The sequence below is a fragment of the Carassius auratus genome, chromosome 32 (assembly GCF_003368295.1).
Source record: "Carassius auratus strain Wakin chromosome 32, ASM336829v1, whole genome shotgun sequence".
Classification (NCBI taxonomy): Eukaryota; Metazoa; Chordata; class Actinopteri; order Cypriniformes; family Cyprinidae; genus Carassius; species Carassius auratus.
In genome coordinates this window covers 9,318,815-9,346,081 of record NC_039274.1, presented here as the reverse complement: position 1 = coordinate 9,346,081, position 27,267 = coordinate 9,318,815, and the positions used below count along the sequence as shown (strand labels likewise).

The following is a 27,267-nucleotide window of genomic DNA, read 5'->3' as shown; positions in this document are numbered from 1 at the left end:
GGAACAGCAGCTTGTTTTTGAAATCTTCGCGCTTGGGGCTTTGGTTTTGTGTACTATCAGCTCGAATGTTGTCTTTAAAGTTAAAAAGGCGAATAAAACATTCTCTTAATACCATTGTCAAATCAGTCGTCGTGGATTCATATTGTATCAGATGGTAGGTCACACATTTTAAAACGCTGACTTAATTATTTGTGATTGAAATGAGAGAGATTAGCAGTTAGCTGCTGCTGTTAGCGCAACGCTAGCAGATGCTATTTAATAATAAACATAAGAGTTTTCAAGTAAAAAATAAAAAATTCAGCTGAACTTCACAGACATATGGATCTGATGATATAGTACATTGATGATACAGTGAATGGCCTTTTATTACATAAATGAGCACCGGTTCAGCCATGCCTTACAATGAAACCATGTTATGTAACGTTACAGTCTAGGAGAATCTTATGGTTTACCTGTAATATGAGCCTTAACGTTAATTTTATTATTTAAATTCCCCTTCTGTTAGAGTTTACTTATAAAGGTATCATGCCATAGTAAAACTATTTTTTACCTACATAAAGAGGTAAACATTTTAACTAATGAAGAATTATTTGGAATATGCCTTGTTTTTAAATGATTCTCTTGTGCTTTATAGATACACAATCCTTAAGGAGCAGAGATTTTCAGTGGGAAGCTGTAAAAAAGGACAATGTCAGATGGCGAGGTCTGCAGCCACATGAAAGTGGTGGTCCGTGTCCGTCCTTTAAACGACAAGGAAAAGGATGGAAATCACAAGAGGGTTGTCCACGTTGTTGACAACCACATGCTTATATTTGATCCTAAAGAGGAAGTGGTGACATTTTTCCGGGGACAGCGGGTAGGCAACAGGGATGTGCGGCGCAGAGCCAATAAGGACCTCAAGTTTGTGTTTGACAGTGTTTTTAGGGAGGACTCTTCACAGGTGGAAGTTTTTGAGAACACCACTAAAGCAATAGTGGATGGTGTCCTGAATGGCTACAACTGCGCTGGTGAGATTTAATTTCTCTTCATTGAATTTCAAAATAACTTTCTGTGCCATGAACTTGATTTATTTATCTTGAGCTGACAGTCTTTGTCTTGCTAAAACTTGATGCAAAATGTGAATGTGTCAGTAAAATATTTTTGTTAATGAATTAAAGTACCTGGTGCCTTTTTGCCCTTTGTTAGTGCTACAAGAGCATGGCCTTTTAATTTGTACTGTGTTTTCCCTCCTCCATTTCACCTTGTTAGAGGAATTTTGCATGGTTTGTGTTTTTATTTATCATGCTTAATAATATGGTTGTTTCTGGATTTATTGACGCTATAAACAATTTGCCACTGTTTGATACGTCTCATGAATATAGGCTGTTCATACAGTTGATGTCATTATGACAGCTGATATATACCTGATAATAATTTTATTCATAAATATGTGTCTGTTTGGCCAGTGTTTGCTTATGGAGCTACAGGAGCAGGAAAAACACACACAATGTTGGGTAGTAGTGATGATCCAGGAGTGACGTTTCTCACTGTGAAAGAACTGTTTGCTCGCATGGACCTCATCAAGGAGGACAAAGTGTTTAATGTAGCCTTTTCATATCTTGAGGTGAGGTTTAAATGTCAGTGTGTTTAATAAATACATTTTAATAATTGAATGTAGTAATTTAACATTTGTTTGTTTTTGCTTCCTTTACTGATACTGATGCAGTTCTAAAATTGGGATTTGTAAGATTTTTTTAAAATGTTTTTTAAAGAAGTCTTATGCTCACCAAGGCTGCATTTTTATTTAACTTTTTTTTTTTTTTTTTTTTGGATAAAAAATAAATGAAGTAAAGTAAAAAGTGATGTTGTGAAGTAATGTAGTTAATTCCTGTGTTGGCAAAGCTGAATTTTACCAGTTGTGCTGTTTAATATTTTCGTGATGCACAAAAAGTTTGAAAGAACAGCCTTTATTTGAAATATTTTTTGTAACGATGTAAAATACTGAAACCTTCGCTTTTGTTCAATTTAATTAAACCTTGCTGATTAAAAATCTTAATAAAAATAAAAAATATTACTAACCCCAAACTAATGAACAGTACTGTGTAACAGTACAGTCATGGTTAAGGTATATTTATTTATTTATTTATTTTGCACTAATTAAAATATTAGTCATCTTAGACTTAGACACTTAGCAACATTGATGCAGAAGCACACAAAAGCAAACATTTTCAACTTTTGGAAATACCTTTTTAATGAGAGTAAAATACAGAGTGCATCTTACAAAAAGTGCTGTATTTGTGTTCGTCCTGGTTTATGGTACCTGAAGCACTGTTAGTCAGTCAGCCCGTTTGTGTTCTAAGCAATGGGTTTCTGCTCTTTCTCCTGAACAGGTTTATAATGAGCAGATTCGGGATTTGCTAACTAACTCTGGGCCATTAGCGGTGAGAGAGGACAGCTCCAATGGAGTTGTTGTTCAAGGACTCACCTTGCACCAGGTGAAGTTGGGCTGCATGTGTCATCTGTGCATTTTCTTTGACCGTGATTCATCTCATCACAAAGAACTGTTGTTGATTTGCCTTGTCTGATGTGTGTGTTATGTCATTACTTCGTAGCCCAAATCTGCAGAGCACATCCTTGAAGCTCTTGATTATGGTAACAGAAACAGGACGCAGCACCCCACTGACATGAACGCCACGTCTTCCCGCTCTCATGCCGTATTCCAGGTAAAGGGCTTCTCACAGTCTCGTCTCTTTCTCTGTAAATATCACATCCGCTTCTGTGTAACTGTTTTTATGCTGCTAGATCTCATTCTGTGTGCGGTCGCCCCCCGTGGGGTTTGAGCAACTTTACATTAATCTTCTTGTTTTGCGATCGAGAGTGAGCTACCAGTTGACTTGCGTGAATGAACAATTTCCAGGATTTTTTTTGTGTTTCCTGGAAGATTTGACGAGGCAATAATAAATCACGATGTTTGGCTTCTCTATTTATTTGATTTCTAGACTCTAAAATGTAGTTCGTCTAAAAGCAATAAAGCTTTAATCATCTCTGCACCATCTCAGTCATCTATCTGTTGATCTGGATGTTTCAGAGTTAACTGCGCAGTTCAAATCAGTGTCAGCTGACTTATAAAGTTGTCAGGCAAAAGTATAACTATTCCGTCTGACTGAATGATGTTCTCATGCCATCTTTTTTTTTTCTTCTTCAGATCTACTTGAGGCAGCAGGATAAGACCGCCAGTCTCAATCCAAATGTTCGTGTCGCCAAGATGAGCTTAATCGACCTGGCCGGCTCAGAAAGGGCCAGTGCCACCAATGCTAAGGGGGCTCGTCTCAGAGAGGGGGCCAACATCAACCGCTCCCTCCTCGCCCTAGGGAATGTCATCAACACACTCGCCAACCCCAAAGTAGGTCTACATCTTCTGTTAAGACTGAGGGATTCCCCAGATCTTGTTGAAAAGAGATCTGTTTTATTATTTCAGATTTCAATTGGATGTTTCAAACATGGGCTACAATTTGATGAAATTTGTACACTTCTTGTTAAAGGTTTGGACAGAATAGTTGTTTTTTTGGCATGATTTTAAATCTTTTAATCCAAAGAGAAATAATTATATTTTTGTTCACACAAATGCGTTGTGTGTGGTGTAGTTAAGGTGCCTGCTGCTTTAAATGCTCTTTAAAGTCAGGTGGATTCTAATTGTCTATCAATAATATTTTTATCTTTCATCAAAAAAAGGGGGGGGGGGTTGTTCTGAAAGTGATAAGTGATTACGATGATATTGTTTCTCTGTCGTTATCGCAATAGTTGTTATGTGGACTTCCTTGTTACTATAGAAGTAGAACAGTTATAACAAGTTTAAAGTTATTATTAGTTATGAAATTTTTTTTTTTTTTTATAACTTTTTATTTTATAGCTTCATCTAAAAATTTTGCCCATAAATATATGTTAATAAGTTTTTGGTCTCTACATGATCCATGAAATTTATTTTGATAAATGATGATAAATAATCACTGTTTGGCAAATTTGGAAATGCTCACATCATTGAAACCATACCATTAAATTCTGCTGAAAAACCTTGCAAGCTCTTAACACATTTTAAATACAGGGTGTTTGCGGGGTCTTTAAAAGTATGTCAAGTTCATAAATCAATGCAGAGAAAATTAAGCCCCTTAAAAAGTATTAAAAAGTCTTAAATGTCATTTTCATTTTCAACGTTCCCGTGATTTTTGTATATGCTCCCGCAAACATTCTCATATTGTATATAATTTTTGCGCATCAGGGCACCACTATCAATATGAGGTGTATTTAAATCCCTTTTGAATGAGCGCTCGCAGTTCACTTTTGGTTTTGCAATCATGCTCGGAGCACATCTATATTTATCAATGAACTCTGTATTTGTTGAGGAGCAAATCCTCCAACATCTTGTCAGTTATCTCTCCTTACTTTTACAATAAGTTTTGTCAATAGTTTTGTTTATTGGTCTAATTCTTGTTTCTTTGGGTTGCATTGGTTAGACAAAATGTATGGAAAGAGTCTTAAAAAGGTCTTAAAAGGTAAAAGATTCCTGTGTATACCCTGAAATATTTAATATAATATGCTGCCATATCTGTTGCATTCTTTCTTTTGCATTTTGCTATGTGGCTTTTGACAGTTTCCCTTGTTGTTGTTTTTTTTTTAAGCTGTAATATGTTTGTGCCATTGCTATGTGAGCATTGATGCCAAAATGTGTTTGTGGTAGTGCATTGATAACAAATTTGTTGTTCACTGTTATTGACAATGAATTTATTTGATCAAATAGTGCATCAAAACGTATGGTACTTTTATCTTTATTTAACACACACTTTAAATGCATACAATATAATATGGGTCCTGACACAAAACCAATTATCTGCAGTCCTACTGTATTGTAAAGAAATGTATTTACTGGATCACTCTTACTTATGTTTACTTTATCCTTTGTTGGTCTTTATCCAGTCTGGGTCAGCTGGGTTCATACTGTGCTGTCACTGTGGCACATTTGCTCCGATGGTGTTGACCTTCCTCCCCCTTCTTTGCTTTTGGGACAAACCCAAAGGCTCCGCTGGCTCTGTGGTTCAGGGACTGATGCTATCAGAGTTAGGAGACCTACAACTCAGTCTCTGTTGTGTACACTTATCGCTTTCCTCAGGGCTGCCGTGTGTGTGTGTGTGTCCTGCTCATTCACTAGTGCTGATTTCAGTACGCCTCCACCAGAGACATTGTGTGGAATTGTATCCAGATTTTCCATTTCAGAGGCGGTTTGAGGGTAATTTACCACCCAATCCCATTAGCCCGTGACAGATATAGAATGTAGTCTTAGAAAATAGCTGTTAAATCTGCCTCTTGGGGTTTGATTTGTGCCATAAACTATTATAAACCAATCCTTAATTATTACGGGGTGTTAGGTGGGAATTTGCTGCCATGTATGTCTCGAATCCTGTCACATTAGTACAACTTTAAACTATCATTGGTTATGAAAAAACACTTAATGCATGCCTTCTACACTACAAGGCAATTTAAGAGTCACAAAAAATACTAATAATGTAAATACTGTTTGAATGTTTGGGGTCAGTAAGTTCTTTTTTTTCTTGCAGAAGAAAGCGGTTAATGCTTTTATTCAGCAAGCTTAAACTGATTTGACATTGAGAGACATTAAAAACTTTAAAAGGAAATCTTTTAACTCTTTTTGTTGTCGTTAAAAAGATTAAAATTTTAAATAAATGCTTTTGAATGCTTTATTCATCAAATAATTCCACAACAACAACAATAAAAAAAATGTTTTGAACATTGATAATAATAAACACCATATCAGCATATTAGAATGATTTCTGAAGGATCGTGTGACACTAAAGACTGGAGCAATGGCTGCTGGAAATTCAGCTTTGTGATAACTGCAATAAATTACTAATATTTTAAGATGGCAAACTTATTGTAGATCGTAAAAATATTTGAAAATATTACTGCTTTTACTGTGTTGATTATCACATAAATGCAACCTTGGTGCACATAAGACTGCTTTCAAAAAACATATTCTACACCCAAAATCAGACGAAGAGGATCCAGTACTGTCTGTATGAACGGGTAACTGAGGTCAGTCTCTTCCTCTAGCTAGTGATATCCTTCTATAATGCCTGTAACCATAGTGACACACAACAGAATTAAATACTGTGTTGCTTTTTAATTTTTAAAATTCTAAACACTTTCAGGCAGCTCCTGCTGTTTTTAGCGTCTAAGATATTAAGACAGTTATGTCCAATTAGGTTTTCTTGTTCTCCACCTCCTAAACATTTCAAATGCGTTAGTGTCTCTCTCCGACCACACAATACCAACACTTTCTAAAATTTTCAGAACCTGATGGATGTTGACAGTCCTAACAATGGCGACAGCGCAAAGGACCACGTGCCTTATTCCATATGCATGTCAACGACACAACAGGTGACTAGTTGTCGACTGCATTTCAGCCCGTGCGGTGCACATCAACTGAACTCGCTCTAAAAATATGATTGTGGTGACTCAGGTCTCCAGTATCTCTGGCTGAGAGTGATAGAACAAGAACATCTGCTAAGGTTGTTTGTATATGCACAACGTCACTTAGATTCACACGATCCTTCAGAAATCCTTCTAATTTGCTTGTTTGGTGTTAAAACATTTCTTCTTATCAGTTTTGAGAACAGTTTTTGTGCTTAATATATGTATTTTTTTCAGTATTCTTTGATGATGGAAAGGTAAAAAGCAAGGCATTTATTTCAAATAGATAGTATCACTTTTGATCAATTGAATGCATCCTTGCTGAATAAAAGTGTTAATTTCTTACTGATCCCAAACTTGTGAATGTTAGTGTACATTCCAGACCATGCTTGATTAAGTTTATTCTGGGTGATCATAAAAGTTTGATTGCTCCCACAACCATGTGCGTGCACAACTGTTGTTTCTCAAATGTTTGTTTTCAGTGATGGAGTACTGTAGACAAGTTCACTTGTTCCAGCTCACGTCCAAGGATCTCGATTGCTGGCTTTGTTTGTGTTTATTTGCCTGAAGAGCAGAATGGAGAGAGGGAGTTTTTTTTTTTCTCGTTTGCTGTGTCTGGAATTTTTCAGCTTGCAGTACATCTTTGTTTTGTCCTGTAGTACAGCTGAATCTTAACAAGCCTTTGACCCATAAATATGGGATTGGTTGAAAACCTCATGGTCACTTGAGTTAATTTTGGTGCTAGATAATAGCAGGCCGTCTTTCTGTTTATTGTCTTTCAAAACAGGATGCATGTTCTTTTAATTTTTCTTGTAAATTGATTGTATATGTAGTCATGAACTCATTTTTTTGTGTGTGTGTGTGTGCGCTTTTGTGTGTGTGTGTTTGATGTCAGAGTATTTTGGCTGGTGTGTGTGTGTAAGGTGAGGAGGTTTGTGCCTGTCTCTGGGCCCCTCCAATAGGCAGCATCATAGGTATTGTTTTCATGCCATCCGCATAAATTAACCTGTCACACAGACGGCTCTTCTTACCCACATTGTCCTGGGAGGGCCTGAAACAGGCCACTCACACTCACACACCTTGTTAACACAGTCGTGCCAACAGAGCGAACATGCTGCCTTCAGAAATGTGATTTTTCACAGACTAGCTATCGTGATGGTGCTGCGTGTATTTTATTAAAAAAAATGTAGGTTACATAAGCTGTTTTTTTTATCACTAAAAGCGTGCCTTTTTCTTTTTGGTGCAGTAGTTCCTACCATAGAATAAGAAATTACTGAAAAGTTGGCCACAGTCTTTATTTCATCCTTTTGCAAAGGAGTTTGTGAAGTTCCCAGCAGGCCACCTCTTGATTCAAAACTATAATGAAACCATGAACGCATGCAGAGTCCAGATGTAGGCTATAGTTTGAGACATCAGCTGGATGAGATCAGATACACACAATTTTCCACATTTCCCTTCCCTGACTGCTGTGTTTTCCCCTATGTTTGCTTTGGCAAAATGTGTGTATGTTGTTCTCCATGTATGTTAACTGTTCCACTTCAGCTGTGGAAACTTGGATTTGAGGTTTGTTTTTTAATTATAAAATTTTTTTTTTGTTAGTTTTTTTTGTTGTTGTTTTTATGTGGATGCTGGGATGTGGACTGTGTATCAGTCACTAGATCCTGACATTAATTAGATCATCAGTTTGGCCATCGTTTTCTTTAAATAAATTGCTAGATTGTTCAGTAAAAAGTGGTGCAAGTTCACCTGCAATGTCAGTGGCCTACATTTTTTTTCTTTTTGATGTACTTGTTAATTTACAAGCATGACATTAATAAGAACGCCTACATTTGCTCTTAATGTTACAAACTTAATTTAATTTATACATTGAAATTGTTCATAGGAGATGAATGTGTTGCAAAAACTGAAGATTTTGGGCCAGGATGCATCACTAGCGAGAAGTATGTCATTTCACTGTTAAGTACAGTTTCATCATTTTGATTTAAAAATTTACAAGATTTATCCTCTACGGGAAGTTACTATAGCTTTTGCGATCATGTGATTCTTTCACAAAATTCAGATTGAGGGCAGGAAGTGGAAAGCAGAATGGATGAGATGGAGGAAAGTCTGTACTGTACTGGTTTAGACATTTGTTCAAGAGGAAGGTATTAACAGAAAATCATGACATATGCTGGACGTGATCCTTATGTTATGAAGAGTAGCGATTTTCAACTAAATTGAAATACTTGCCTGTCAGTAGATATAGACTAAGCAACAAATCCTGATTACAAGCGAATCCCACATTTATGTGAGAGATGCGGGATAATGTTAAGTTTGAAACTTTGCTGCATGTACAAAGTATGTGGCCATTGGTCCTGTTAGCAGCACGTAAAACAAAACTTTTATTCAAATTCTGAATTGATTCTAGACTAGATAGCGAGCTAATAGCGCTTCCATATTATCACTAAAAAGCTGTCACTCACTTTCATCGCAATCTCACAACATTCTGTGTGGAGTTGAGTGAATTCTGAGATTGAGATTGGCAGCAGTGTATCTGTTTACATATTTATTTTAGGGCTGAACAATTCATTCAATTTGTAATCGCGATTACAATTACGGATGCCACAATTACATAATCATTCAAAGCAGCAATTAATCACTCAAAGTCCACTTGTGTTATTCTGCATGCTTAAGATTTTTGATTCCTTTTTACATGTTATCTTAAGGGTTTTTCCTTTTTTTTGGTTTAAGCATAACATTTTAATACCATGCATATTTTTCCTTGTAATCGATAATAATCGATAATTATTATTTTTGTCAAAATCGTGCAGCCCCTAATTTCTTTATTAATATATAATCAAAATCGTAAAATATATTATTATGTCTCACATTAACCATTTGCGCACACACAAGCATTATCCGACTCGGTTTCTAATGACCCGCTGACAGATTTACAAGCGTTTTTCAGTAAATTTCTTGCCTTTTCCCTCCTTATGAACAGAACATTTTCGTACACGATACAAGCACCTTGTGTTTCTTGGTTTGACCGATTTGAGCATCCGTAAACAATACAAAACATTTTGAGTTTCTGCTAGTGATTCCTGTTCCTGCCCTCCAGCTGCCTTTCACACCACAGCAGTGACGTCATGTGCAAGCAACGTATTATAAGTGGCCTTGTAACAATGTTTAGCGTATTTTGGATTGCTTAATAACACTCTAAGGCAAGCCCAGTGACAGATCCATTGTAAAGTAAATGTAAACTCATTTCAGAAATGGCCTAGAATGACATTTTCACCCGATTCATGTAATCTCTGCCTTTGCCTTGTTTTTGTTTCTTACGTATTGTTGCCATTCTTTCGTGACATTCTTAAATTAGATTTTTCTTTGCTTTGGCTTGTTTTTTATCCTCAGTGTAAGAAGACACACATTCCTTACAGAGATAGCAAGCTGACACGGCTCCTCAAAGACTCTCTGGGTGGAAACTGCCGAACTGTGATGATCGCGAACGTCAGCCCGTCCTCGCTCTCCTATGAAGATACACACAACACTCTCAAATATGCCAACCGCGCGAAGGAGATCAAATCCACTGTGAGTCCTACACTTACACGCGCAGCTTCAGCAGTCCCCCGATCAACAACATGCCTCAAATCACCCATGACTTCACGTCCTTCTAAGATGCTATTAAAACGTCATTATAATATAGGTCATATTTGTGATTCTCTCTCCATGTGTTTCAGCTGAGGAGTAACGTGATGAGCTTGGACAGTCACATTGGCCAGTATGCTATCATCTGTGAAAAGCAGAAAGCTGAGGTAAAAAAACACAATGAATCTCAACCTTAATTAGGTCTTAATATGGAACTACTCACTTTTGTAAATCTGGTTTGCCTCTCCTGTTAGGTGAGATGGGTCTGAGCCACATGAGACTAGCTTGTCTAATGATAGAGTGTGTGTGTGTGTGTTTGCAGATTGTCATGTTGAAACAGAAACTCAAAGAGTACGAAGAGCGGAAGGTGGAGGTTCCTGCCCTTAATCCAATCCCTATCCAGAGGAGAGCCGAATTTGAGAAGTAAGCAGCCTACGTTCAGTCTAAAAGCGTGCACTCATGTGAAACAGCAGACTCTGTTTGCAGGCACCAGCATACATCTTGAGACCTGTATTTTTGTTTGTTTAGATGTTGTTAGTTTATGCCATGTGTGATGTGCAGCTCTTTAATGCTGTCCTTTGAAACTTTTAATCCGCCTCAATTATTCATGAGTAAGAGTACACAGGACAAAGCCAGACACCAACGCAGGTGGAGGTCTCCTTACCTCTGCATTTTTCATCAGGCCCAGTGGAGAGTGGAGACTTGTGCTTTGTGTAATTTTTTGCACCCCCCCCTTTCCTTTTTTTGGTTTATTGCTTGTTTTAGACAGGAAGTGTATCACATTTTTGCAACACATCCCATCGCCCCACCCCTCAGCCTTGAGATTTAGTCATTCTGTTTGTGTGTGGTTCTCGTCAGCAAAAACCGCCGCAGCACCCGTAGATGGGAGGGAGAAAATGAAGGCTAGGCGGAGGGAGGAGAGAAAGAGGGAAAATAACAAGGGTGGGAGGGACGGAGAGGGGAAGGAGGAGGGGGAAAAGCTGAATGAGTCTCACTCCTACGTGTTTCATTCACCGGCATCAGAATTCACAACTTGCAGAGCGAGCGAGTGAGAGAGAGAGAAGGGAGAGAGAGAGGTGCTTAGTGGCAAGGAGGGCTGGCACGCTTCTGCCCGCAGTAATAATGCAGGAGTCTGGCAGTGCCAGCGCTGCACCAACATTATGGCCCCAAATACAGCCTCTGCACTCTCTCTCAATGGACTTTTTTTTTTTTTTTTTCTAAAATCAAAACTAATACCGCCCACACACACAGTTCAGGTGATAGCTCAAAGCATTCATCGACGAGCCGTTTGCAGTGTTGCAAAAGCTCTCAGTGGAGAATATGTGTTTGAATGAGAGCGTGATGGCCTTTAGCGCTTACCTTTAATAAATAGAAGAGAAAAAGGTGCAGTAAGTTGAAATATATTCTCAGTTATCATAGGATGCATTCCTAGCCAACTGTCAGGTCTGCTTTTTATATTTTTCTCAGTGAGACTTAACTCTACCATTCAGAAGATTGGTAAGATTTTGAAATGTTCTCCAAGGCTGCATTTATTTGATTATAAATAAATTATTAGTAAAATGTTGTGAAATGTTAACTTAATTAAATCTATATTTTAAAATGTAATTTATACTTGTAATGGCAAAGCTGAATTTTCAGTCTTCAGTGTAGCATGATACTTCAGAAATAATTCTAATATACTGATTTGGTGCTAAAGAAACATTTTTTATTGTCAACGTTAAAAACAATTGAGCTGCTTAATATTTCTGTGGAAACTGACCTGTTCTTTGATTTTTAAAATAACTGGATTTATTTAAAATATAATTTTCTTCATAAATCTTTACTGTCACTTTTGATTTAATAAAAGTAATATTTACAATTTTTTGTGATATTGTACTTAGGAACTAAACCAGATAATTAAAACTTACATCTGATGTCTCATGTTGGGGATGTTTTTCTGGGCTTTATTTAAACCACAATATTCCATTAATTCTATTTGACTTCTTTGTTTTTAGTTTGTTTGTCTGTTTTCAATCAGGCAGTATAATGAGGAAATTGTCAGTAAGGTACAGGGAGCACATGACCCCTTATAGGTCTGAAGCAGTGCAGTGATCTCTGTTCCACAGTTCTTTTTTAAATATTATAATGTATACAGAGCATATACATTAACTAGCAGGAAATGTATAACGCAGAACCTATACAGTTGGTATAGGTGAGAGGAGTGGCATCCACTGAATAGAGACAATAACTCTTTTGTGTTCTGCAGGATGTCTCAGTCCCTGCGCAGTGTGTTTGCGGCACGTCTGCAGGTCCGTAAAGAGCATCTGGACATCGAGAAGCAGTTGAATGAAAGCAGGTTGACTATGAGACACAGGGAGCTGTGGCACCAGCAGAGCCTGATCTTCTTCCCCGACAACAGGGCCGAAAGGGTAACAACACTGATTCATACACACACACACAAGGGTGTTTGAAACTGATTTTCAGTCTCAAGGTTGTTTAAAAGTGATTTCATTGAGATATTTTATTATTTTGGTTTAGTTTTTTAATCATTTGGAAAGAAACAACAACAACAAAATACGTTTCTTGAGCACAGAATCAGCATTAAGACTGGATTAATTGCTGCTGAAGATTCAGCTGTGCCACCACAGAAATAAATCAAAAATGTCAATATATTCAAACAGAACACACATATTTGAAATTGTAATAATATCACAGCGTTACTGTTTTGATTGTATTTTGAATAAATATATGCAGCCTTGGTGAGCGTAAATAATTCTTTCAAAAATATGAATAGAAAAACAGTCCTCCAAACTTTTAATATTGTGTTTGGTGTTGTACATGGTAAAAGTGAATAGTTTGGTATGTGTGTGAAGCCTGATTTAGCCATCGTTTGTTTGGCGTTTTAGGCCACATGTAAGTACGAGCGTAAACTGGCCTCCCTGAAGTCTCACCAGGAGCACTTGCAAAAACGCTTGATGGAGAGTGAAAAGCGCTTCCAGGAGAACGAGGGATGGCTGCATCGCATCGAAAACGAAATGAAGCTGCTTGGACATGAAGGACACTCTCCAGAGGTGAGGGCCAAGTCACTTTTACTTCAGATTAATGCTGCACGGGCAGAATACATGTGCTGGCAGAGATGTCAACCAGTACAGCGTCTGCTATATTCAAATCCGAAAACTAAAGCACACACTCTGAAATCACAGACATGCACCTCCAATGCATTGTTGATTGTTATAGGAGCGTTTTAATGGCTCAGTTTAAGGGGCCATTTACACAGAATGTGGTTTTGGATTTAGAAATGTGAAACGCAAGCTGTTGTAATGGGGTGGGGAAGGTCTAGAAACATGTTTTTGTACAAACAAATTTGTGATTTAAGTACTTTGTTAATCTGCTTTTGCACTGATGGCCAGATTTGTCATTCACCTGTTTTGAATAATCTTACTTTTAGGATTGTCTCCAGTTTACAGTTTGTTTTTTTTCAATCAAATAAAGATAACATTTCTTTTTTTAATTAGTTAGTTAGGAGTTAGTAGACTTTGAAAATATGTTTTACTTCATGTTTATGTTGTAAAACATTTTGTGCAGAAATAGCTGTATTTTGTGTTGTTGTTTTTTGGTCCTTCAGCTTCTGGTGATATTTCTTTATTTGAGGGCACATTTCAGTCCCCGAGTGGACAGCCTTGGCCTGTTATCCATTTGGAAATGCCATTATTGAATGTTTGGATGTTTTCTAGCCGAGCATTGAAGCTCTAGGGTGCCAGTCTGCAGTGCTGTGATGTCTGAGGCAGACATGCTCCTCAGAGGCCCTGAGTAGCAGAGCTCATCTTGAGCCAAATACACTCAAAAGAGGACTAGTAGAATCTTTTGGACTAACTTGCATAAATTGCAGCTACTCTCTATCTTCACGTGCCTCATTTTTTAATATGGCAGTGATGTACTTCTCAAGCAGTTGACACATTTTAAAGCCGTGCATGCTGTTAATCAGACTGCATGTAGAAAGCAAACATTCATCAACCTACTGTAAAAACATGCACAATTCAGCATTTGTCAGTGGTTTTCTTGGAATATTGTGTAAACTTTGTTTTTGCCCTCGTTTGTGGCACTTTGATCGACATTGTGACCATTTTTGTGTCTCTCCCACATCCTCTTTTAGCTCCTCCTTCCATTTCCCCACCGGAGGTTGTCTTAATAAAAGAAAAATCAATGCTTTTCCTTCATCACTCCCTACAGCTGCTTACCTAAATCCACAGCCTCTTTTCTCGCTCTTTTTTTTTTTTTTTCTCTCTATTTTTTTTTTTTTTTTTTGGAAGTAGAACGGAGTAGTGACGCACTCGCCCCTCAAATGTTCTGTGCTAAGCTGCTTTGCATTTCCTTGCGTCAGAGGAGGTATAGAAGACTCCTCAGAAGGTGCATTTTCATTGAGACAGAAAGAAAATAAAGAGCTGCTAGACTAAAAACATCTAAGCTGTTTCATCAATTTAGCGCATAGATGAGATGGTTTAATCTTGTCATCGCTTCTTCACCCAGAAAACCTTGGCGGTCTCACTCCTGAGCTTGATATTCTGTTCAGATTTATCAAACAGACTGTCTCTGTCTGTGTTCTGATTTATGCCATATGCATAATTTGAGTTGACAATGTAAAATGATATGTGAATATCATATCGATTTTAAGGCACAATTTCATAAATAGCTTGTTTTTTTTTTTTTGTTTTTTTTTTTGTTTTGTTTTTTTGTAGAAAAAGTAAGTCTGGTTGAAAGATTTGTTGGCATCATCACTCAAAAAAAATTGTTTTTTAAATTAGGTATGAATTTAAACGAAATTTAAACAAATCATGCAATTAATATTTAATGAGAACAGCCTCCCAAAATAATAATTAAAACATATTTTTAAGAAAAAAAAGTATTGAAAAGACGCTATTAAAAAAAGAAGTTTTTTTCATATCGTAGAACATAAGCCTGCTACTTTTCCTTACTAATTAATTGCATAAATTAACACATTAATTGTAGAGGCTTAATTCAAATGTTTTGGTAAACACATTCACACATTGTGGTTTCATTGCTGTTTATTTGATTCATTGATGTGTGATGTTATGCTGGGTGCATATAAATGAAAATGATCAAATATCATAAAGTATATTGCATTTTCAGCCAACCTGTTTTAATTTGGAAATGATGCTGTTAAATGATTTTGATAAGCTTATCCACCATTAATATCAAGGGGATGGGGGTGGAGCTGTTGGTTGCAGCAACTGTTGCGTTTGTCTTTGTATTAAGATTGTGTTTCTGCATACAGGAACTGAAAAGAGAACTGCAGTGCCATCAGCTGCAGCTGCGGATTACTGACCTTCAGCAACACATCCAGCACATGAGCCACCTCATCAGTGTTCAAGACCAGGAAAACACTCACACACACAAGTATGAGTCAACACTCGTAGAGGTTTTGCACCAGGTTTCATGATTCGGTGCTTAGTCACCCTGCATCTATATGTTTGTGGGATACCATGTGCTTTTTTTATATGCTCTAGAACATTCTTTGTATAAAGTTCTGTGTGTTATTCAGAGAAATTGGACATTTGCAATCTAAATGCCTCCATCTGTATCATTTAACGATCCCACACTTGCTCTCCACCTGTCCTGTCAGGTTGGTGAACGCCCTGCTGTCCACCTGCCGCCGACAGCACCAGGCGTTGAAGGCCGCGAGCATTGCCACAGATGACGCTGAGTGGGAGGAGCTGGAGCGGCTGGTGCACAGGGAGAGGGGTGTGGTCTGGGCAGACCAGGAGAAAGCAGAGGAGTGGGATGATGGGGGCACAGGAAGCACTCATCTACAGCCCATCCTGTCTTTCTCACACCTCGTGTCTTGCCAGAGCACGCCATGCAGTGAGTGAACTCTTGATGGAAGATGAAACTTTCAAATGTTTTCTCTTTCTGTAGCAACACATATCACACATAAGGTGGCAGCTTACTTGAAACTGGTGCTATGCTGATGCACAAAGTATTTCACCCAAACCTTATAGACTTAGCTGTCCCACAATGTCTGACTGCTACACTACCATTCATAAGTGTTAAGGTGTATGTTTTTTATTTTTCCTTATTATTATTCAATGAGAACACATCAAACTGATCAAAAATGACAGTAAGGAAATTTATAATTCTACAAAAGAGTTCTAAGAAAGTATTACATGCTCTTCTTTTGTCTATTCATCATATAACCCTGAAAAAATGTATATAAATAGAAAATTATACATTTTATACATTACATTTTAATGTTTTATTTATTGGCTGCTTATTAAAATTAATAACCTTTTTTTTTTTTTTTTTTATCTTACCAACCCTAAACTTTTGAATGGTAGTGTGTTTGTGTATATGTAAATGATCCATTTTAATAACATTTTAATCATGCGTATCTTCATAATGAGCATTTGCATCATAATTTTAGCAGATAAATGTGACTACAACATCAGGCAAAACTATAGATTTGTATTTGTTTTAAATATTTTTTTATTCTATTGCTATATATGTGATGTGATTTATTTTCTGTTGTGTTTAGGGATGTTCATTTTGGTTATTTTGGTTCTTAACTGACACTCATTAACCAACACTTGTTAACCGATCATTAACTGTTAACTGACAATTTTAACTTAAAATTTAATTAAATTAGAAAGGGTCTGTGAATTGTTAAAAATACTAACATTTGTTTCCTGATTATTAATTTTACATGTGCAAATAGCAGCAAACAACAGAACATAAGGATTCACATGGTTTTTATATCAAATTACGCAGTGCTTCTGCTAGCGGAGAAAAACATAATAAATCTAGGCTATATATATATAGTACAGACCAAAAGTTCGGACACACCTTCTCATTCAGAGTTTTCTTTATTTTCATGACTATGAAAATTGTAGATTCACACTGAAGGAATCAAAACTATGAATTAACACATGTGGAATTATAAATGGAATTATATACATAACAAAAAAGTGTGAAACAACTGAAAATATGTCAAAGTAGCCACCTTTTGCTTTGATTACTGCTTTGCACACTCTTGGCATTCTCTTGATGAGCTTCAAGAGGTGGTCACCTGAAATGGTCTTCCAACAGTCTTGAAGGAGTTCCCCGAGAGATGCTTAGCACTTGTTGGCCCTTTTGCCTTCTGTCTGTGGTCCAGCTCACCCCTAAACCATCTCAATTGGGTTCAGGTTCGGTGACTGTGGAGGCCAGGTCATCTGGTGCAGCACCCCATCACTCTCCTTCTTTCTCAAATAGCCCTTGATGCCTTCAGTGGGACTCTACAATCTTCATAGTCATGAAAATAAAGGAAACTCTTTGAATGAGAAGCGGTGTCCAAATTTTTGTTCTGCACTAATAATATATATATATATATATATATATATATATATATATATATATATATATATATATATATATATAATGATTAAATAGTCCTATACTAGAAATATATTTTTACTTAATTAAAATCTTAAATACTGTTATTTGAAGGATTAGTTTTGGAGTGAGGGGAACTAAAATAACCTAGCTATGTCTACAGTGCTAATTATAATGTTGGTAAACATTTCGCGTCAGCATTAGACCCATTTCTGAATTAAATAATAAAATGCGACTTGTTTTTTTTTCTCTCTCTCTAAAAATCTAACAATTTTATACGCGTAGCGGATTTTAACCATTCAGCAAACCTTTTTGAATATTTCTATAAATTACTGAAAATAAATAAATGACTTTTTTAAACCGTTTAACTGATTGTATTAATCGGTCAAAATTCTTAACGGTCGGTTAATGGTTAACCAGTTAAAATGAACATCATTTTAATATCATTAATATCATTCTTAAATCTGTTATTCTTTATCTTGTTTTAAAATGCTATTTATCCCTGCTGTTTTGGGGTAATATCCATAGCTGAGGATGTAAGGAAGTAATCCAAAAGGATAATGTCAGTTAACTTCCTGCTTCTGAGATAACCATCTCATTTGTGTCATACAGCCTCCTCTTAGTGTTCTCACTTTATATGTGCCTCGTGTTTTACTGTTCTCCGTGTCAGTGTAATGCAATCTGCATTGTGTGAACACTGACAGATGTATGTGTCTTGATTTAGTTCCTGTGTGATGTATATGCTGGACTAAAAAAGGTGGACCAGCACAAATGAATAACAATGCCTTCTCTTCACTCAGGCTCAGAGAAACACACACGTCGATCCTCACAGCGTCTCAGACCAACACACTCATCTAAAGGTGAACTCATCTCTGTCGCCCTTTTTTTTCCCTCCAATGTCTGCTTCAATGTTTTCTGCTTAAGTCATCAATCTGTCACATTTCTCATACTGACAGCCCATGTGTGTGCCGCACTGTTGTGAAAGCTCAGAGAAGACCGTGCAGCATTTGTAAACTAGCTTTGTTTACAACGGTCCCCTTTCAGTACGTCAATCATTTATCATTCTCCATGTAAGCATCAAAAGTAAATAGTGCTTTATTAATAGTCAAATCATATCAGTGGCTAAAATTAGTAATTAATGTAATTACATAAGTAACTTTATTTTAGCTTAGAAACCGGCAAAGTTGCCTCTACAGTCTCCATACTGACTGAATGAAATACAAAAACAAGCTTTTCGCAGGATGGAGGGAATCGAGGGGTGGGAGAATGAGGAAGAGAGGAAAGCTTTGGGAAATTGGAGTGGTGAGTTATTGCTCAGTAAATGGAGAGTAATGATATTTGCTGCAGAACAGGTGTTCCTCATTTGATTGAGACCCGCTGTGGGAAATACACACATTTCAGGAAAATACAGAGATCTGCAAAGAAGAAAAAGAGGGAAGTGAGGGGGAAACAGACGGATACTATTAAGAATTATGTTTGGAAAAATATTGTCAACTTCTGTATCGATAGTACTGGAATATTTCGCATTGTGGAACATAGTTTTTATTAGAAACAAATTTCCTATGTCTATAATTCCTCATTTTTGACAAGGAGATTGGGGTGTTTCTGTTGTTTATTTTGTACACCCCCCCCCCCCCCCACGACCAATGGTTGTTTAAATTTGAATGATTAATTTCAAACACCATGTGGGATTTGACCAGGTCAGGACAGTATACGTTAGTTCTCAGTGGAAGGAAATGGAGCTTTTTGAAAATAAAGATGAATAATGATTTGTTCGCTGCCTCGAAAGAAAAACTAAATGTGATGCATATTTCACACAAAACACGGTTGTTCAGGTTTTTAGCACTCTGCTTGGGGGCTTCCAGGCTGCTCTTCTGAGCCATTGTGAGGACAAACTAGTCGCTAGCTCTGCAAGGTTTCATTTTAGGCACTTAAAAAATAAATTCAATATTCATAACCCTTATGTTCTAAACATGAAATATAGCATTTTTATTCCTGTTAGACTGATTTCAGCTAGCACAAATTTTCAGTTCATTTCTAGCTGTTTGTGTAACCGCACGGTCCTATTTTTGTGAATGCAATGGAACATTTTCAGATGTGCACCAAAATGCATTTGCTACTCCATTTTTAAAAAGAGATGCTTATTTTCAAGATTCATGCAGCAGGAAAGAAAAGCTGTGTTCAGGTCGTCCTGCCTAAAGATGATAGAGTTGAAACCTTGTCTGCAGGAACTGAATGAGATACAGAGATTCAAAGCGAGGGTTATGAATGAAGCTCCGCCCCACCCCCACCATCGACGCGCTTCATGACGATACCGTCGCTGCGCTCGTGCTCAAGTGCTCGGTGGAGAGAGGGAGCGGGAGTGTGAAAGGGTGGAAAATAGTGATTGAATAGAAGACCGAAGCAGGAGGGGTCACGTATCAACACGCCACTCCTTCCTCTCAGACTAAAGTCTGCGGTCGGTTTCTTTCCATTCTCCTTACTTCTCATCGCCCTCACCCTTTTTTTTCACATTCTATATGTTTTTGTCTGTGTGCTTCTTAGTTTTTAAATCAATCATCTTTATATCATCTCTGTGTGTCTGTGTCCTCCTCACCTCGCCATCTATGTCTAGCTTCTCAGTAGTGCCGACCCTCCGCCCGTCTGAATTTCATTCATAAAATCATTGCTCAGTGCAGGGAGGGGGAGCTATTACATATAGCATGAACCACTCCTGGATTGGGCGAGGACGATTCTGCAATAAAAAGAGAGCGAGAGCCAGGCGACCCTAATCCGCAGTGGCTTCCTCCAGAAATAGCGCCTCATGCATGTTTTAATCCCACCAGCCAAAAATACGCCACCCAGAGCACTCTGCCACCAATTACTGATCGCACCTATTCCTCTGCCTCCGCTCTGGGCCGTACATCACTGTCTGCCGCCCATCCTCCCTCTCATTTTTTATTTTTTTTTGCTTTGTCACCTGATCACCCTGTGACTCTCAAATGACGTGATATCACGGGTGCTTTACAGCTGCCATCTTCAAGAGGCCGTCAAAGCAAAACGCATTTGGTTTAACTTTCGTAAGAGGTGTTTCAGTTCACAAACTTTCTTTTGCTAAAAAAGTGAGTATAGTTAGTCATTAACAGGATGTCAGGTCCTCTCCCATGCAATCCAGATTTCTGAGAATCAGCACTGACTCAGAGAGAAGGAGAGATGGCTGTGTGTCAACAGTTTAACCAGCAGGAGCTCTGAAGCGTCGCGATTGGTCAAGAACGCTTAAGATGCAGCCGCAGTGTCTCTCTCTCTCTCTCCCTCGCTTTTCTGCATCGTGTGAGTCAGTGTGCGGCCAGGCTGCGACGTGCTCCGGCATACTCCGCCGCTCAATATCCAACGTCAGACCCCTCCAACAGCTTCCTGGAGCCTCCCTTGCCGTCCTCACCCACACACACCCACCAGCACACACATCCATGTGCTGTCTGTCTTGATGGCGCAAAAGAACCTGCTCTTTAACAACACGCTGCGCATGAATACTCACGTGACAAGCGTGGATAAATTATTCATGTATGAGTAAATAATGTTTGTGTATTTCCATCAGTAATGTAAACTTGTTGCGTGTGTGCGAGAGGCAAATGTGTCCAGGAATGTGCCTCACAAAGCAGATGACAACAACACTGCGTAATATTATAATATGGCAGTTACTTGCGTTGGTTAGAATTCATTCAAATAGCCCCAATACTTTTTAATCTAGCCGATTTTGTCAGGGATATGATTAAAACGAAGGAAACATCTGCAATTCTTGGAGTTTTTGTTTCATTAATGTTTGCAGTATAGTGCTAGAGTGTATTCTCATTGACATCATTTTACAGTGTTTCAGTTGTTATTATTTGTGCAAAGTGACAACAGGTGAATTCCTGGAGCCAGTCAGTCCCCCTTTTTGTCTTTCTGTCTATCCATCTTTAACCATCTGTTTATCTGTCTTGTATATCTGTCTGTCTTTTTTTCAATTAGCTATTAAAGGGCTTTTCTATACTCTATAAAAAAAATAAAAAAAAAACGTAACAAAAATTCAAGGACTGACATTGGAAAAATGTTAGACTGAAGTTATCATATGTCAGATTAGTTAAGTTCATGTGAGCACTAGAATTGTTTGATAAGAATTAATGTTCCCTCAAATCACTGTGTAACTTTTGTGTTTTAAAATAGCTCAATGAACTAATTAAAAATTTATGCTTTTTAAAGATCATTATTTTGTGTATTTGTGCTTTAATGTTCAAAAAACACACAAGCCATGGACTGTTAAGACAGCTGACTCCACTGTTAGACAGTCTCTCGCTCTCTCTCTCACACACACACACACAAACACACACACACACACACACAGCGCGTGTGCTCACAAATATTCCGTATTTGAACATTCAATAGCAAATACTCAAACTAATAACGGCCTTAAAATGCATTGCTGTTCTGTTGTACGTAATCTTAAAGATTCCAAATAAAGTGTTTTTGCTTTCGCCCAGATACACACAGCATCTCCCTGACATGACTGATTCAACACTAACTGGGGTTACTGAAATCACACCTTCTTTCTTTGTGTGAACATTGGGCAGCACTATGCAGATATTTCCACATAGTGATGTAGACATGTGAGGGCGTGTTTGAGTGAGCCGGTTTAAAGGGGAGTGGCAGATTCTTAACTTTGATAAAAAATTTCTCTTTGGTTTTGAGACTTTAGACTTTGCAACTTCGGGGATCTTATCAATGCACAATCAGCTTGTAACACTCCCAAGAGAAAGGAAAAGAATTGCATTGTATTACCCCTTTAAATACAGTTTAGACATTTCTTACCCTAAGGAGAGACCTTTTTCATTTGGTGATGTCTTCCAATGAAGCTGATGAATTTTGTGCTGCGTTTCTCTTTTAGGCTGTAGCCCTCAACATCAGGAAGGAAATGCTGAATGTCCTCTTAAGAAACCAATCAGGAGGAAGTTGTCTGTGTCTCCTGCTAACCCAGATGAGGATGTGCCCATTCCTGTGCTGTCCCATTACCCTCCTGCCGTTCAGGAGGTCTTAAAACAGGAGGGCATGTTCCCATTGCAGTACACTCCTGAGGGGCAGCCGCACTCCTCCGGCAGCTTTGATCCAAACACAACTATCGACATTTTTCACAACGAGGACCCAGCAGGCATTAATGCCACAGTCATCCTATCGCCTGAGCCCCCTGGCCACACAACACTGCGGGCACTACGTGCGAACAACGGAAATGAACTGGCTAAGAGGTACCACAAGATCTGAAAGCATTATAATTTGTATGAATTAATAATTGTTTTGTTAAAGTTGAATTGGGTAGTTCTGTTTTGGCTGGTGTGAATACGTTTCTTCCCAATTGGATTCTAGGTTTGAAATCCCATCACTATTAGACCTGCGAAAATCCAAACCGTCCTACATGGCCATGACCTCAGCTGCCCAGGTCAAGCGCAAGTTCAACTGGTGTGTGTTTATTGTGGGACCTGTTTGCTGGGGGGGGGTTTAAAATCATGCCTCGCTGACATTTTGCACTCTTGGTGTTTTTCAAAATCTCACTTTGTGTCTGTTTGTATCAGTTCCAACACTGGGAAAGAAGACAGTTCTCAGGCCACGGCTGCAGCACCCAAGCGCATTAAGAGAGATCGCTGCAAGGCATCGAAACCACTGCGAATCCGACGTTTCGGAGGTTAGTAAGCTGTTCTCAATGCTGAAAAATTACAGTTACCCTCTATGGGCTTCCCATTTGTATCTTGGAAGTGGAACATAAGCATCTCTTATTATATTCCATTTATGAAGTCCTCACATAATCCATTATGTTTGGTAAAGTATTGTAATAGTGTAATGGGGCGGGCCGACTGACAGCTGTGAAAGAATGTCAGGCGCACAGCCAGAAGCGCACAATCTCCTCCTCCCTCTCCCAGTGGCTCATGCACGTTCTTTCTCCTTAGTAATATAATGCCCACAAGTTGGCTGAATTTACCCCAGCCTCTAGAGGCCATGCACTAGAGTGATTTTTGCCATGTTTGTAGGATCTCGTGATTTAACTTTTTTATTTTTTCACGAATTCTTCAAGTAAACTTTTAAGATTTTTGTTTTCTTATTATCTTTTTTCTTATTCTTTCTCTGTTCTCTTCCACCACATCTAGTATCAGCGGAGAATGAGCCAAGCCGCAGAGTAGTACGGAGTGTGTCTGAGGGAAACCTCCATCAGCTTGACCAGCGGAAGCCCAAGTTGAGCTCGATGAGGCCTGTTGCACTCTTTAAAAAAGTCTCCAAGAGGATATGAGTGGTTTCCATTTGCTATTAAAAAGGCGGCGTTCTCTCAATCACTGGTCTCTCTTTTTTTATGTTGTCATTGAGCTCGTATTTGGGCTTAATTATTTCTAGAAAACTGGATTGTTTTTATGTTAATGTTTTCAAATATGTATGAGTGTAGAAAACTTGTCCAGCCTAATATGAAACTCACATTTAATGTATTAATTGATGTTCAGGTCTTGTAAAGCAAATAGGTTTTTTTATTGCCACTGAGTGACTTTTTTTTCCTAAATTTTTACCCCTTTTAAACGTTTTAATAAAAAAACTTTCCATTTAGAAAGCTGCTTTCATGTCAGCAGTTTCTATTTCATGATTGATTAAAAAGAAATATCAATTGAGAAATATCGACCCTGTTTGTTTTATTGAACTGAGCTTAAATAATTTTTACAGACAGTGTGCACAATATTTGTAGTTTCTCACTAAACTTTACAGTACAGCTGTGTACAGATAACTGCATTTAAACTTGTTTTTTTAATAATTATTTAGTATTGTAGCAAACACCAGAACTGTAACAAACTGTTTTTATATAGGTCCTTAATTTGATATTTCATTTACAACAAGTATTACTGACATTTTGCTTCAATACATCTTTAATTGCAGCGACACAACAAAACCTATTAGTTCAGTCTAATTAACCACATTCTCTGCAGATTTTTCATGCATCTTCACCTCCAACTGTCTTGCTAAAGCCGTTCACTCGTCTTGTTTCTTGCTGATCTGTAGTGTGATCAGATCTTATGGGTTCAGTCCACAGAGGACAAAAAAAGGGAGTCTGGAGACTGGCGCTTTGAGCTTTATCTTGGTCCATTTCCTGCATGCCATCTGTCTGAACCGAAAGAAAATTGAGCCTCCCATCAGGAGTGTGGCCCGTTTAATGTTCAAACTCTTTAACATATCCAACAGTACAATGAAGTTCCATAGAAGTGCTTGTCATTTTCATCAACCAGAAAAGGATTTAGCTCAAATGCTCTGCTGTAGCTGAGTCAGTCCTTGCTGTAGGTATGAGTGACAAAACCAGGACTGTTATCTACTAAACTTTATCTGTCAATAGAAATTGGTGTTTGTTAATGGTTTTTTTTTTTTTTTTTTTTTTTTTTTTTTTTTTTTTTGCTGCAAGACAATCGGTTGTTGTTGGTTGCTGGTTTTAGTGTCATGCTTAAGGAATTAACAGTAATCAATTCTGTTAATGAGGATATTATGGCATCCAGAGCAGCACATCCACAAAGCTCTGCCAGTTTGGCCCCCCATTAAGATAGTTATTAAGCTCATTATTGATTTTTTTTTTTTTTTTTTTTTTACTGAATTAGGCATTAAAATATGACAATGATTGCTTTGAAAACTGTGCTGTACAGTACAGGCTCATTTTGAATGGACAGAAGATAATGTATTTAACTTTTCAATGTTAACATGCATACATAATTGGAAAATTAATTGCGAATTATTAGTCTCTGCTCACAGTCTACTTTCTCTCCAGCTTATCTGTGCTATAGTGTCCCACTGATTTGCTTGTCTTAGCCCATTTAAATTATGCAAGGCTGATTATTTTGATATGACAAGAAGAAATAGTGGATTTTTCCCTAAGGCATAATTTAGATATTTCATGCTTATTTAATTTGCTTTGTTTGTCTCATACTTTTAGCGTGTGCTTGGCTGATCTGCAAAGAATGAAACTTAATAGTCCTGTAGAATAACAGCAATAATGAAGTGACACCAGCAGCACCCAAATATGAGAAAGTCATCTGAATTGAAGCTGACAGTCTTGGCATCACTCTTCTCAACACCTGGGAAGTTAGTACAGTTATGCTTTACTTATTATTTTGAATGTGACATAATCCAATTTAGGAATTCATCACAATGCATTGTTTGTTAAAATAGTCCAGTGGTGTAATGGGCGGACCACCTGACAGCTGGGAAGCAATGTCAAGCACACAGCCAAAAACACACGATCTGCTTCTCTCTCTCTCTATCTCTCTCTTTCTCTCCGTCTCTATTAATTGTAGAATTAAACTTGTTTAAATTAAGCAGTTTGTCTAAAATTTCTGCCAAATCGTTCCTGTGTTTTCTGCTCTTTATGGAGAATAAGCCAGGCATGGCGTGAGGAGAGCACCCTGCAGAAGCCCAAGGCAGGCTGCAGAAACTTGTGTTTATCTACAGGATTTGGGAGGCAATCAGAACTCACCTATTGGAAGTGATCAACTACTTTCTGAAATCAGTTCACTTTAAAAAGATAAACAAATGAAAATGGTCATCTTTATTTCTTTCTTTTCTTTCTTTTGTCGAAGTTCATGAGGAAAAAACAACAACAACAACATATACTTATTGTATTAAAATATCCCATAGCCGACAAGATGACTTTAGATAACCATTAATATGCATTAATGTATTCATAGGTACCATAGTTTTATGCATCATCCATTGTCTCTTCAGAGTTCTGTAATCTCAACTGCAGACTCACTGACGGATATTAGTATTTGAAAATAGCATGTAGCCTACCATTGTCATTATAAAATGTTATTATAATAAAAAACTTACACATATTTGGACTTTCAGTGTCTCCATTGTTTTACTCAGTTCTTGGTAACATTGGGACTACATGTATATTATTTCTGTATATATTTTTTTCCTCTTCACAGTTTTACATTAAACAGGAGACTAGGACTAGCCCGATCAGATTGGATATTAAAATAATGCAAAGTCGTCTTTGCTTCCGCCCAAATTGCAAAACATGAATTTGGTGGCTAAATTTGCCTTCCTAACCAATCATTGTCAAAGTTAGTAATTCAAGACAATCATCAAGTGACTTTTAAATGAATGAAAATGTAGATAAAACACAAATTAATAACTGATATCAAAACTAGTAAGACTGACTGGAGCACCACATACACTTGGAGTTCATCTTAAGCTGGAATAGGGCTCTCCATTCATGTAAAAAAAAGTTTATAATCACCATATAGTCTCTGTATTGTGCTGCATGATTTAGTATCTTGTTGGTGTTTTTGGAAAAAAAAAATATTACACTGCAAGAATTATTGAGACGAGGCATATTGTCTACATGAGCATAAATAATATTAAATATCAAAACTACAGTCATTTATTGACTGTATCCTATTTTTATCCTTCAACATAGATGAAGACAAACACGTCACAGGAATAGCACATTTCAGTTTAGGCTGGACATCGACTATAACCAGAGGCTCCTGGGCTACAGCATTACAGTAGGGACCCCTACCCTTTACTTATTTAGCTTCCTGATTATTTATGTCGAATTTTAATTGTTGACATGTCATTTAACATTTACAACACGGTTATGCTGAAAATATGAAGGAGTGAATATGCAAATTCACTCTTTGCCACAAGGCGGCGCTTGTGGAGCAGCAGCATTACAGCTTTAAAATAAATTAAACACTATGTTATTACAGGCATTATACAGAGATAATATGACAAGAAAAATACATTTAATTAATAAAATCATAGCATAAAGACATGTACACAGAATGC

General features: G+C 37.6%; 1 protein-coding gene across 1 annotated transcript; it reads left to right on the top strand.

The window, feature by feature from the left end:
• On the top strand, window positions 1–24,068 carry LOC113051552 (kinesin-like protein KIF18A). The gene is made up of 18 exons (XM_026215419.1): window positions 1–154; window positions 635–1,007; window positions 1,446–1,603; window positions 2,370–2,474; window positions 2,592–2,702; window positions 3,185–3,382; window positions 9,853–10,029; window positions 10,179–10,253; window positions 10,409–10,509; window positions 12,332–12,494; window positions 12,972–13,136; window positions 15,359–15,480; window positions 15,707–15,945; window positions 18,252–18,311; window positions 22,352–22,706; window positions 22,825–22,917; window positions 23,031–23,140; window positions 23,601–24,068. Exons 2-18 carry the CDS (start codon window positions 689–691, stop codon window positions 23,738–23,740), a joined length of 2,691 nt encoding a protein of 896 aa, XP_026071204.1. The 5' UTR covers window positions 1–154; window positions 635–688; the 3' UTR covers window positions 23,741–24,068.
• The last annotated feature ends 3,199 nt before the right edge of the window (window positions 24,069–27,267 follow it).

Bases quoted from the DNA above. Each gene is read 5' to 3' on its own strand.
- LOC113051552 (XM_026215419.1), top strand. From the start codon at position 689: ATGTCAGATGGCGAGGTCTGCAGCCACATGAAAGTGGTGGTCCGTGTC. The intron at 3,383-9,852 runs GTAGGTCTACAT...TTTTATCCTCAG, and splicing joins ACACACTCGCCAACCCCAAA to TGTAAGAAGACACACATTCC. The intron at 15,946-18,251 runs GTGAGTGAACTC...CTCTTCACTCAG, and splicing joins TTGCCAGAGCACGCCATGCA to GCTCAGAGAAACACACACGT.